Here is a 12,549-nt window from a genome sequence, read left to right as displayed (position 1 = left end):
TCCTAACATTTGGTTTAGGTAAATGATACTTATCTTAAATAGTGGATTTTTGTTGTTATTGTGTCTTCTTATTGTTATTAGTAGAATTGTACAGCATGTACTGGAAGAGGTGGTTTTTGCTAATCTCTAGGTTTTCCCTCCAATTCTCTATCTGTCCCAGGAATGGAGTATGTGGCTACTCAGTGCTCAGCTTTCAGACTTACAAGGAGCCGAGCATCTGGGGAAACTCAGGAGGTGAGCACTTTCACGCTGACTCAGAGACCAGCCGTATGACTCCAGTCTGGCGCTGTCACGCCTGGTTATGGAAAGGCAAGAACAATGCCTCCCTTGAGAAGGGAGAAAAAAGTCTAGTGCAGTCACAATTTTGATGTAAAATTTAAATCATCCCTCCACATCCTGTGGACTTAGAGCTGTCAGAAAGGCAAAACCCATGCTCAAATGGAAAAAGCTTTTTATTTCCTTAAAAAGTATACCCTCTCTAACTATAATTACGAGTTTTTAGAACCACAAACCTTAATGCTGGGTCATTCAAAGTAATTTACAAATAATCAGAACAAAAGGATCTTGACATTTTTAACCTGTAGATAGCTGAAGGTTAAACATTTTCTTGTTTGTTTCTGATTAATGACAATTATATAACAATACATGAATTAAGTACTTACAACAAATTGGCATTTATGATTTTCTTCTTTATTCTGCACTCATTTGGTCATTTACTTACAACTTAAAAGAAATTTATCTTCAACATTTAAAGGTAGTAATTATTTCTATTGTGTTTTCTTTAAATAGGTATGATGGAAATCTAGTGTGATTTGATGATTAAAAGACTGTAATCAATATTTAATAATTCGAGTATAGATGTTTTGAGATAAATAAATTATAAAAAATTATTGAGTCAAATAATAGTAAGCTATTTTTTAAGTAAAGAGTGTTTATTGTCATAGTCTTGTATAGCAAACCATAAGAAAAGTTTTGATAATTTTTTTCAAAAATTCTCGAATTCGGTAAAAAAACATTTATTAGCTCTTCTCTTTATGAAAATGACTTTGTATTCACCAGTCATTAAAGTTCCCCAACCTGATTTCATCCAGCTTGTCAGAATCATAATGAGCTCTACTTTTTCTAAGTAGTAGAACACTATGGAGTGGTTAGAGTTTAATTAAATTTAATAATCTTTGTTCCTTTTTTAACTTACCGGGAATATTATTGTTTTCAGCACTAAGTATGGATTAGTTTTAAAATAACACAACAAAACGTAAAGATGAGAATTTGTAGCTGGCAGATGCATTTCTTTAGGTAAGTTTGGGCTCTAGAGCCCAGCTATTAGGTTATTAATAATAAAGCAATCTTATTATTTATAAAAGTTTCTTGGGGTTTTCATCCAATAATACACATTCTAAGTTTGGAATAAATTTTAATAATTTACAATTTTTAGTGAAACAGTAAGAGAAGAAAGTAGAAAGGAAAACAATTTTGAATTCTGAATTATTGTAGGGATGGGACTTTGCTATCATAAACTACTTGTAAATGCTTACCTTTGGTATTTGTCTCCCTTGTTTAGAAAAAAAATTATAAAGTTAACTTTATGGCATACTTTAGTTACATGAATTCAAGCACTTCTGAAATAGCCAGTGTCAAACTACTGAAGAAACACTAATTTCTTTCAGGTACTGACAAGAATTAAGTTCTCTTTCTGATTCTTTTCTTATCTTTAACTTCAGATTTTTTCCCTTTTCTATATATTCTATGTAGAACCCTGTACCTCTTCATTTTTTCCTCCTCTAAATCTTTCCCTTCTTTTCTGACTCTGGTGATTTTGACAAATCTAAGGACAGCTATTTGGTAAGAGCAGAGATGCTAGCAAGTGGAAGGGGCAAAAAGGTGGTGTTCAAGTTAGAGATAATTCTATTCTTACTAGAAAAATGAAAAATTACTGAACTACTTGACCTCAATGCAGAGAACATCTCAGAAACTAAACATATGATTAGGTATACACAGGCAACAGCCTTGATAAAGGTGAAAGCTCTTGGACTACATTTTTAATTAACAGTTTTTTTACTGCAATTTAAGCTTTTATAATATTAATTACATTTTTTATTAAATTTTATTACAGAAAAAAATAATAAATTTCTTCTTAAGTAGCTGTAACTCAAAAATTACTTTTATTTTTAGACTTCAGTATTATGGTAAGTTTTGTTTTTAATACTAGTAGAAATAAGTGTCTACTCTGGTGAAATGTATAGTAGGGATTAAAAGGGAATCTAGTCTTAATTATTAGTCTGTTATCTGTTTTTATATTTCTATAAAATCTGTTTTTCTACTTCCATTTATAGTTTATACCAGGATCTGATGAACCTGTTCATGTCTCTAAATAATAATATAATGAATGAGGTCATTATCTGTGGGAAGCAATAGGAATAGAACTATGGAAATTGGCATATTATCTATCAGAAATTGATGGCAAAGAGGATTTAGAGAAAGAAAAATGTTAAGACTACATGTTTACCACACATCAATTTTCTATTTAAAAGGCTTCTGAATATTATATATGACAGAATTGGTTATAAGGTGTACATGAAATATTCACAGGACAAACACAAGTGGACTCTATACTTAATAGGAAAATGAAGATAGTCAAAACATGTTATAAAGAAAAAGAATAAACCATAAGATATGAATAATAATTGAAATAAGGGTAATGACACTGATGTTTTTCTTTAATAAAGTGATATACTAAATTGTATATTTCATAATAGAAGAAAAAACATAGTAGAAATGTTGGTTGTCTCATTCATTTAAATAGAAACCTATCCATTTATGCTAAATATTTCTGTTGATTTTACATATTGAATAGGTAACATTCTGTTGTGAATATACCTTTGGTGAGCTGTTGCATTTTATTCCTAATCTTAATTAGCCTTCTCATATCAACATTAATTACAAAAAGAACCAGAAAGGTAAATGTGAATGTCCTGAACAGATGGTCTTGTTGCTAGAAAAACTTGAAGCACATTACTTCTAGGAAAGAAGTATGTATAGTCTTTGGGTACAAAGAATTGTCAATTATTATTTTATTTTGTAATATTCCATATGTGTTGTTCCCATAAGGCATTATAGCAAATCAAATATTTCTAGTCATTTTAAAAGTGTTCTGCTAAGTTTGAAATTTAACATGAGAGAGTAAATATAAAAACTAATATTTAGAAGAGCAATTAATGGGAGTTATAAATTATATAAATATCATGATCCAAAAATTTTAAAGTTCATATTCAAAATGTTTAGTTTTGTAAATTATTTTGAAAATAATTAAGCTGCTTTATATCTTTGACTTCTCTATCTGTCTTCCTTGCTCAATCTGTTTTATGCACTGATATACCAAACTGGGGTGAACTGTAAGATTCAGATCATTTTCCCCCTCTGCTTGATATTCTACTGATTTTCCCTTTGGAAAGACATTTCTGTTCTTGACTGCTATCTATGGTAGGGCAAAGATTGAATAGTGTAACATAATGTATTTAACCACTTTATGACTCAGTTTTATCTTTAATACAACAAGAATAATAAAAATACTGACTTGGAGTATTATGGAACAAGTCAAAGAGAAATAATTACAGTTATAGGTTAACTCTACTTATGTGTAAAAGATTACATGGCCTTAGTCACTGCCACAGAAGTCCTGCATTTTCTGGTTATGTGCTCTTTCTGTTTCAAAGTCCTGCATACAACAAAGATTTATTTCTAAACCGAATTTTATATTTCCCTCCAAATTGGCCTTTCTTTCTAATTTATATATGTCTCTTAATAGTATTCTTTAAACTATACTTTAAAGATAAAGTAGTCTCTTTATCTTTGAAATATCTCATCCTCTTTTCCATCTCTGTTTCTCATCCTAAACCTTCCAATTTCTGAGGAATTTTTCTTCCAAAAATATGATTTTTTATTATGTTATTGTGTGACTCACAATCAACACTTTTGTCTGTCTTCAGTACCAATTTCAAATTTTTGTTTAGCTATCTAAAAAAGCTTAGATTTACCAAGAGTCATGATCATGGGATCCCTACCTTTCTATTCACTATTCCATACCATTGCATAAATTTCTTCAATTTTCTGTTGTCATTTCTCCTGTCTATACTCTTCTCTTCTTCCCTGTCTATTGACATCTAATCCATCTTTCATTATCCTATTGAATTCTCATAATTTGTACCAAGTGCCCTCTGATTATTTTAACAAGACAGTGTCTATTATAGTACTAAGAGTTATAAAAAGTAATTTACCTCAAAATACTCTTATGGGTAATTAAATCATGTTGTTATCTAAAGGCACATTTATTTTCATTAATGAATGAATAAATGAGTAGGTATATGTCTTTTGATTTTCATCTAAACTTTACCGCTTTAAGGGTAAGCCAGAAGGGTCTTCATATCTAAATTGCCTGTTTTCCCATAATACAAATGTCATATGCCTGGCATGAAGAAGATACTCAATCAATTCATTAATTTATTTATAAAAAAATAGATTGAGTGCCAACCACATACTAGGAATTGTGCTGTCATACAATTAATTAGATCTTATTCAGCATAGAGTATTAGACTATTAAGGGAAAATATTACAGAACAATTGAAAAGACCTTTTGTCATGTAGTCAGTTATATCATGAGCATTAATCTTGGAAAAAACAGGCAAAGTGGAGAAAAATAGAGCTGTACTTAACAAAATCTTATTGAATGTCAGATGTTCTAGTGTCATGGGAAATTTAAGAAATTACAATGTAACACTCTTGCTGCCCAAATGCTTGTGATTAGTTTTGGCTACCAAGAGTCATGATCATGGGATCCCTACCTTTCTAGGGGTAGAAAAAGAAAAAAAAATCAACTATTGAATAAATGTCACAGGTTGTACTGATGTTTAATTTTTCAAGTGGGCTACTGACAAGAGTTTATGTAGCTTGAGGTGGGGTGAAGTCACTTTGATTACAGTGGGAAAGAAAGGCTTTGCAAAAGAGCTAAAGTTTGCAGTTCTTAATAGATTTTGTTTTCAATTTTTATAAAAAACTTCAACCATTAAAAGAGATAATATCAGGCCAAAAGAATAACCAGTAGAAAGCACTGCTTCCTAGGATTTTTCTCTGAATTAACCAAAGATTAAATAACTTAGAGAAAGAAAGAAACTTTAAAGAGAAAATATTATTATCAGGAAAGCACTTCCTATTCTAAGTCTTCCATTTTGTGTTTGTTCTGTATACAAATTCTTTCACCTTGTACATGTCATTTTCCAAGATAATTGCAGCAAAGAGTGTATCCTAAGCAGACAGAGTTAAGTTTAAAACTGTAGGTAGATGATTCCTCAATAATAAGTCTATTAATAATTAATTCTGAAACATTTTTATAAAGTTACTTCAATGGTATAGTTTTTATTATTGACATATTTTAAAACAAAGTATAACATTTTTTCTACAAGTACTTTAAAAACATAATTAAACAAGGTTTGCCATTTATTTACATGGAAATGATTTTTGAAAAGGGTATTGTGTCACTGAGCTTGATTTACTTTTTTCTGACAATATTGAGACATTGTGTAAACATAGGTGTCCTGTAAGACTGGAAGATTAGATATTACAACTATTCATAGAGAATAGTACAGGAGTTGCTGATTTCAGTTTTTATGTAACAGATATTTATTTAAAGAATACTATTTTAGGAAGTGACTCTAAGTACTGAGTAAGTTGCTGTGAACAAAAATGAAGTCTGCCGTCTTGTATCTTATATTATAGTGGGATAGACACATAATGAACAAAGGAATAAGTATGAAATTTGTCAGGTGCTGGTAAGTGCTATAAAAAATGCAGAGAGAAAAGAGCATCAAAGGTACTGGTTTAGGGAGAGTAAGCAAGGAAGGCCTTACTGGGGAATGATGTTGGAACAGAAAACTAAATGAAATTAGGAACAGATGAGTATATATCTGAGGTAGGAAGATTTCAGATTGTAAAGAAAAATACCAGCTATTAGTTTCCCAATGCTGTTGCAACAAGTTATCACAGGTTTAGTGACCGAATTAATACACGTGTATTCACTTTTCTTTCAGGAGGTCAGAAGTCCCACAATCAAAGTGTTGGCAGAATTCATTCCTTCAAGAGGGTGTAGGGAAGAATCTGTTTCATTGTCTTTTCTAGTGTCTAGAGGCCACCTACAATCTCTGGTTAATGGCCCCATTATTTATTTTCAAAGCCAGCCACACAATATCTTTTAATCTCTCTACTATGATCTGCCCTCCTGTAAGGGCCTTTATTATTACATTGGGTCTCCCAGAATATCCAGAATAATCTCCTCTTTTTAAGATTCTTAAATTAATTACATCTGCAAAACCTCTTTTTGCCTTGTAAGGTAGCATATTCACAGGCTTCGGGAATTAGGATTTAGACATCGTGGGTGAGGGGCATTATTCTGACTAAGGCAAATGATTTGCGAATGTGACTGTGCTTTACAATTACCAGGAAGCTTGAAAAAATCCTGATACCTCATATGCACTCAAAAACCAATAACAACAGAATGTCAATGTGACCCAGGCAGCAATGCTATTTAACCCTCTTCATATAATTCCAACGGGCAGCCAAGTTCTAGAACCACTGGTGTAGTTTCCTGCTATAGTCTCATACCTTTTATCCTACCCTTAGATTTGCTAACCAGGTCTAAATACAGTTGGGGACATCCTACTTATGGAGTAATTATAATGTGTGTAGAGAGTCTTTAGCCAATAGCCAAGGGCTCTAGATTTAAAGTTACTTTCACATATGGACCAGAGTAGCCTGATTGTGCAGATTGCTACAGGAACAAGTAAAGGCCAACGACCCCTTGTAAAGCAAGTTTCCCCTTACAAGGGAGGCACTTTCTTATCTGTTCCATTGATGTAACTCAGCCACTTGCAGGAACTTTGTAGACCTGAGATGAAATTGGGCCATATTTCTCAGCATCCCCCTTTTTAAAGTAAGCTTGAAACATCTCACACATAGTAAGTGGTCAGTAAATTGTAAATGATTTGGAATTCCCTTATGCTATGGAATTAAAAATCAGTTCTTTTCAAGAAGATTTTCTTGTCTGTACACAAAACTTAGTTAAAGATTACTATTATGTCATCATAGATCCACAAGTTATTTTCACATTGGATTATGTTTATGACTCTTGTCAGTTTCTTTTAAGTCTGAGTTTGTCATTGGTAAGCCTAACTACTACCATAGGACTTTAAAAAAATCAATGCTGAATGAATACATAAGAGCAGACCCCAGATCCTCCAATTGTTCCCAGGTACCCTTGCATTGCAAGCTGCAGGAATTGGAACCCTACATATCCCAGATAGACACTGTATGGAAATTTGCAGTGCTATCTTAATGCTTTATAGAAATAAATGAGGCTTTTACTGTCAAAAATGAAACTCTTTGATAGATGAACAAAAATTTAAGAAGTGAATGTTATTGGTAATTTTTAATCAATATTTTTAGAAGTATTACAAGTCAGACTAAACATGACTAATGTGATCAGCAGATTGAGAACTCTGTAAATAATTTGTGATGTATTTTCTTTTTTATTTATTTATTTTTCTGAAGTGAGAAGTGGGGAGGCAGAGAGACAGACTCCCGCATGTACCCGACCAGGATCCACCTGACAAGCCCACTAGGGGGCAATGCTCTACCCATCTGGGTTGTTGCTCCATTGCAACCAGAGCTATTCTAGGCCTGAGGTGGAGGCCATGGAGCCGTCCTCAGCACCTGGGCCAACTTTGCTCCACTGGAGCCTTGGCTGCAGGAGGGGAAGAGAGAGACAGAGAGAAAGTAGAGGGAGATAGGTGGAGAAGCAAATGGGTACTTCTCCTCTGTGCCTGGCTGGGAATTGAACCCAGGACTTCCACATGCCAGGCCAATGCTCTACCGCTGAGCGAGCTGGCCAGGGCCATTATGTATTTTCTTTTATTCTGACTTATTAGTCTACTATTGAACTGTAACTAGGGTCGTTTTATTGTATTTATTTAAAAAATTGTTAAGAAATCTTTTACCTGAATTGTATGAACATAACTTCAAAAATAAACACATTAAGAACATTCTATAAGTCTCTGAAAATGGAATTGAAATGAACATAACATATGTCGTATTTCAAAATCAGTTGGCTTCTGGCACCATAACTCTTTTGTGCTCAGTGTTTTAGACCTTGTAATTTTTGTTCATATAAATATCTGTTTATATAGAATTTATATATATATTTATATAGATCAAATATTTATATATAACATTTATACATCAATATATAAAGATAATTTAGATATTAAAATGACTAGAAGTTTTGAAAAGACCTACTTTTTGGACTTTCACTTTTCATAATTATTATTAATAATTATATTTATAAAGTAGAGCCTTCAGAAAGCTATAGAATTATGTGTTAACATAGAAGAGGCCAACTGATCCAGCTTTCTGCTTTGACAACCTGGAAACTGGCTCTTGCCAATAGCCTGGAGTTTTCAGACAGCAGGAGACTGTACATAAGACTGACGTAGACACCAGAATACCAACTTAGTAATTCCAGCAAGAATGATAATGCCCACACAAACCATAAATGCTATGGTTTGTATAATAAGTGCATAATCTCCTTGAAGTCTTGTTGCATGTGAAACCAAAAATAATTAAAAGTTCCTTTATTGATTTATTCTGCTAAATCACAAAGACCTTAAAATATTTTAAATCTGTTCTGTCAGCCCATTTTTTATATGGGAATCAGAAGTTGCTTAGAGAGCATGGAAGCAGAACAGTGGAAGTTAAATGTCCCTACTGTTGAGAGTAACTGTGTATAGTTCAATGTGTCAGTTTGGTGATAAATACGGTGTTGCCAATTTGACCAAGAAGACTATTCTCTTTCTGTTACCTCCAGCCCCTTATTTCCCTTCTCCATACATAAGAGTATATTTGAAGTAAACCTTGGTAATGAGGTTATAAACAGTTCAAGTTACCTGAAATGTGTTGGCTCAGTCCACTTCTTTAGACAGTGCTTACATGGTAGCCACCAACATTTCCTCTTCTTTCCCTGTTGGTTAGATGATCAAGACCCCTACTCTTAATGTATCTTCTTTAACACTTGCTAACACACCTGATCAGTTTATTGTCAAATATGACTGGCCATGGACCATGTCTCTATTAGGAGGTTTTGTATTTGATGTTGATCTTACAATGTAACTCATAGAAGGTGATCTGCTTTCCTCATTTTGGAGTTTTGTAGTTTGTTTATTGAGGATGGTGTGGGTCATACTATAGTTTTAATGTTTGTAAAATAAAAGCAGCTATTGTTTATTAGGTGTCTACTGTATACTAAATGCTCTACAAGTCATTTTTCACATGAGATACAGTTCATTCTCAAAAAGCATTGTGAGGATATATTACTTCTTACTTTAAAATGAACAAATTGACATAGATTAAAGTCTCACAGTTTGTAAGAAGTGGAATCAGTTTTTTAATCTATGTTTGATTCCAAAGCCTTATTTTTTTTTCTACGGTGCTATTATTTCTTAATAGAATATCTTTAGTACTTGAGTATTTTTCTTTCAAAACTTCCAATACTAAGACTACTATTATTATTTAAGAAAAATTAGAGGTATCTCTTTTGGTATTACATTTTAAATTTGAAAACCAGTGACGGATATGAACGAAATGGCATTGCAGTTAGTTAACACTCTCTGTCCTATCCCACTAGTGTAGATAAGAATGGATGATTCTATAAATGCTTTTGTTTGTTGAACAAAACTTACAGTTTTAACAAGGTCTGATCAAGTTATAAATAGATTTTTTTTTTAAATTTTAGCACTATATACAGCTATGCAAAAACTTTTCATGAAAGCAAAAGGAACTCTTTAACTAAAAATGCTTGCCACATATTTTTAACCTCTGATTATATTCTCAATTAGATATAAGTATAAAAAATGTTTAATTTTTGTTCACTTATCTAAGTGCGTTGTTCTATAGACATTAGCTTGACAAAAAAATCTTTGTTTTATATTTTTTTCTTTTTCTTAGTTATCCATGGAATAAATAAGTCTGATAAACCATGCCGAAATCTTTCACAGAATAAATAAAATATTTTTATATTATCACATCTTTTATTTACTATTTTGAAAATTTGACATTAGAACTAGATATCTAAATGGGGTGATTTAGAAGTTTAGGGAAGAAAAATTCTCAAATGTTTCAAGATTAACAAGAATTGTAAAAATCACTTGATTTTTAAGATTTAAACAAATATCAAACTTTTTGTCCTGTAATCTGAGGTTTACATTTAATCAATATCTCTGTCTTTCACAATAATCTTACTTTTTAAAATGCAAATTTTTTTAAAAATGGAAATTTTTGTTTGTTTGTTTATTTTTTGATGAAATAAATTTTAGTTATTTCCCTTCTTTTAACTCCCAACCATATTTGTTATTCATAGATGTCCTGTTTTCAATAAGGTCTATCAAAGTGTAAAACTAGATGAGTATTTTTCTTTTCTTTAAAATGGAATGGTTTTTCATTATGCAGTATTCTTAGGTGAATTCTCTTGTTTAAAAAGCCAGAATACAAGAAAGTGCTATATTAGTGTATTATTCTCACAACAAACAAGCACTGTTCTGTTGCTACCTGCTTGGCCATTGTTTCTGATTGTGTATGCTTTGCAGTGGTATTTGGATGGTTTCCTGCTCTCTGCTAGCACAAAAAGGCATTTCTGTTACAATGGCCCCTAACCACACAATGATGGCATTAAGGATTTATGTGGAGGTTTCATTATTTTCTCCTCTTTTGTTCCTTCCAGGATGTCTTCCAAGCGACCAGCCTCTCCGTATGGGGAAGCAGATGGAGAGGTAGCCATGGTGACAAGCAGACAGAAAGTGGAAGAAGAAGAGAGTGACGGGCTCCCAGCCTTTCACCTTCCCTTGCATGTGAGTTTTCCCAACAAGCCTCACTCTGAGGAATTTCAGCCAGTTTCTCTGCTGACGCAAGAGACTTGTGGCCATAGGACTCCCACTTCTCAGCACAATACAATGGTAGGTTTCTCATGGTCTATTGTGCCTACACTCATTTTTTAAACCAGTCTAGTCTTATAATAGTTTGGCTTCGATTCTTTGATTTATAATTATCATTTACTTAATAACCATACACAAGATTTACTCCTAACATTTTAAATCCTTTATAAGTGAATTGATTGTAGTAGGGAAATAAAAAAAATATGCTTTCTTTTTTCAAGAATTCTGCTTTTGACATACTTATGATTTAATTTGAGGAAAAAATGTAAGTATAAGAATAATTTTAAAATATCACATTTAAAATAAGTTAGCAAGAAAGTTAGATGTCATACCATTTCTAATAAATGGTTTTTCCAGATACAACATAGTTTGAAGATTTCCACAACAGTAAATCATTGTTTTTTCAATTTTTGCTTTGATCAGATTGAATTCCAATCTCTAACATATTAGAGAAGAATATAGTCCATAGAGACTAGTTTCCTAATGTGATTGTACTAATTTCTAACCTTGCCCCATTTATGCTGTTGTTTCGATACTTCAGTCACTCTCTGGTGTATCCCATTCCAGGGTTTAAGACCCAGGATAATTTATATGGTCTCTCATCCTGGAGTCTGGATCACTGGGAAACTGAGAAGAAAGAAGACATCTTTGGTTAAAGATTATGCAGCAGACTCACACAAATAAGGCTTTTAGGCCCATCTTAGGAACTTAAATACCTGTAATCAACTTGTTGGCAAGGTGGCAGGGCTCTTAGCTGCCAGAAAGCCACCCTTGCCTTTTCAACATGGCTGCTTGGGTGTATGTCATGTTTTCGTGACCTTTTCTCCTCTTTACTTTCAAGAATGATGGTGCCATTAATTTGAATCATATTACACCAACAAAAATGTTTTATCACATATTCTCAAATATTTATAGACAATTCTGATTTTGTTAAGTACTTTCTTTTTGCTTTTCCTAGGAAATTATTATACATCATAAATGTGCATGGTACTGAAATACATCCACTTGTTTATATTATTGCATTATCATATATGGAGTTAAATCACTAGAATCAGATGTCTTCTAATAGCTGTGAAACAGACACTAATCTTTGGTAGTCACATTAGATTTAAATACTCTCATTCAAAATGTTAGGCCTTATAGGTAAACATTGCTCTTCAGGCGTCCTCAAACTATGGCCCCCTGAAGCCATTTATCCGGCTCCTGCTGCACTTCCGGAAGGGGCACCTCTTTCATTCGTGGTCAGTGAGAGGAGCATTGTATGTGACAGCCTTCCAATGGTCTGAGGGACAGTGAACTGGCCCCCTGTGTAAAAAGTTTGGGCACCCCTGCTCTAGGTATTTAACTGTGTACAAGTTTTAACACCAAGAATAAAGTTTTAGCTAACACTTACGTAGTACTTACATAGATTTTAAGCATGTTGCATATATTAACTCATTTAAGCATCACAATATTTCAATGAAGTATTATTATTAATCCCATTTTACAGATGAGGGAACTGAGGTGCAGAGAGTTTAAAAAA

At 32.7% G+C, this 12,549-nt stretch overlaps 1 protein-coding gene across 13 annotated transcripts in view; it reads left to right on the top strand.

Annotated features, from left to right (window-relative positions):
* SOX5 (SRY-box transcription factor 5) overlaps positions 1 to 12,549 on the top strand; it is a 1,095,444-nt gene that overhangs the window by 698,557 nt on the left and 384,338 nt on the right. For 10 of the 13 annotated variants that reach the window (XM_066264766.1, XM_066264755.1, XM_066264754.1 and 7 more), the window contains one exon: positions 10,817 to 11,048. In XM_066264766.1, coding sequence (XP_066120863.1) covers positions 10,818 to 11,048 — 231 coding nt within the window. In that variant the 5' untranslated portion in view covers position 10,817. Of the gene's footprint in view, positions 1 to 178; positions 235 to 10,816; positions 11,049 to 12,549 lie in introns of those variants that run through there. The other 3 variants (XM_066264783.1, XM_066264777.1, XM_066264773.1) reach the window with 2 other exon arrangements.

This window comes from Saccopteryx bilineata, chromosome 1, assembly GCF_036850765.1.
Source record: "Saccopteryx bilineata isolate mSacBil1 chromosome 1, mSacBil1_pri_phased_curated, whole genome shotgun sequence".
Lineage (NCBI taxonomy): Eukaryota > Metazoa > Chordata > Mammalia > Chiroptera > Emballonuridae > Saccopteryx > Saccopteryx bilineata.
The sequence above is the reverse complement of the archived record's forward strand: the minus strand, read 5'-3'. Positions and strand labels throughout refer to the sequence as shown.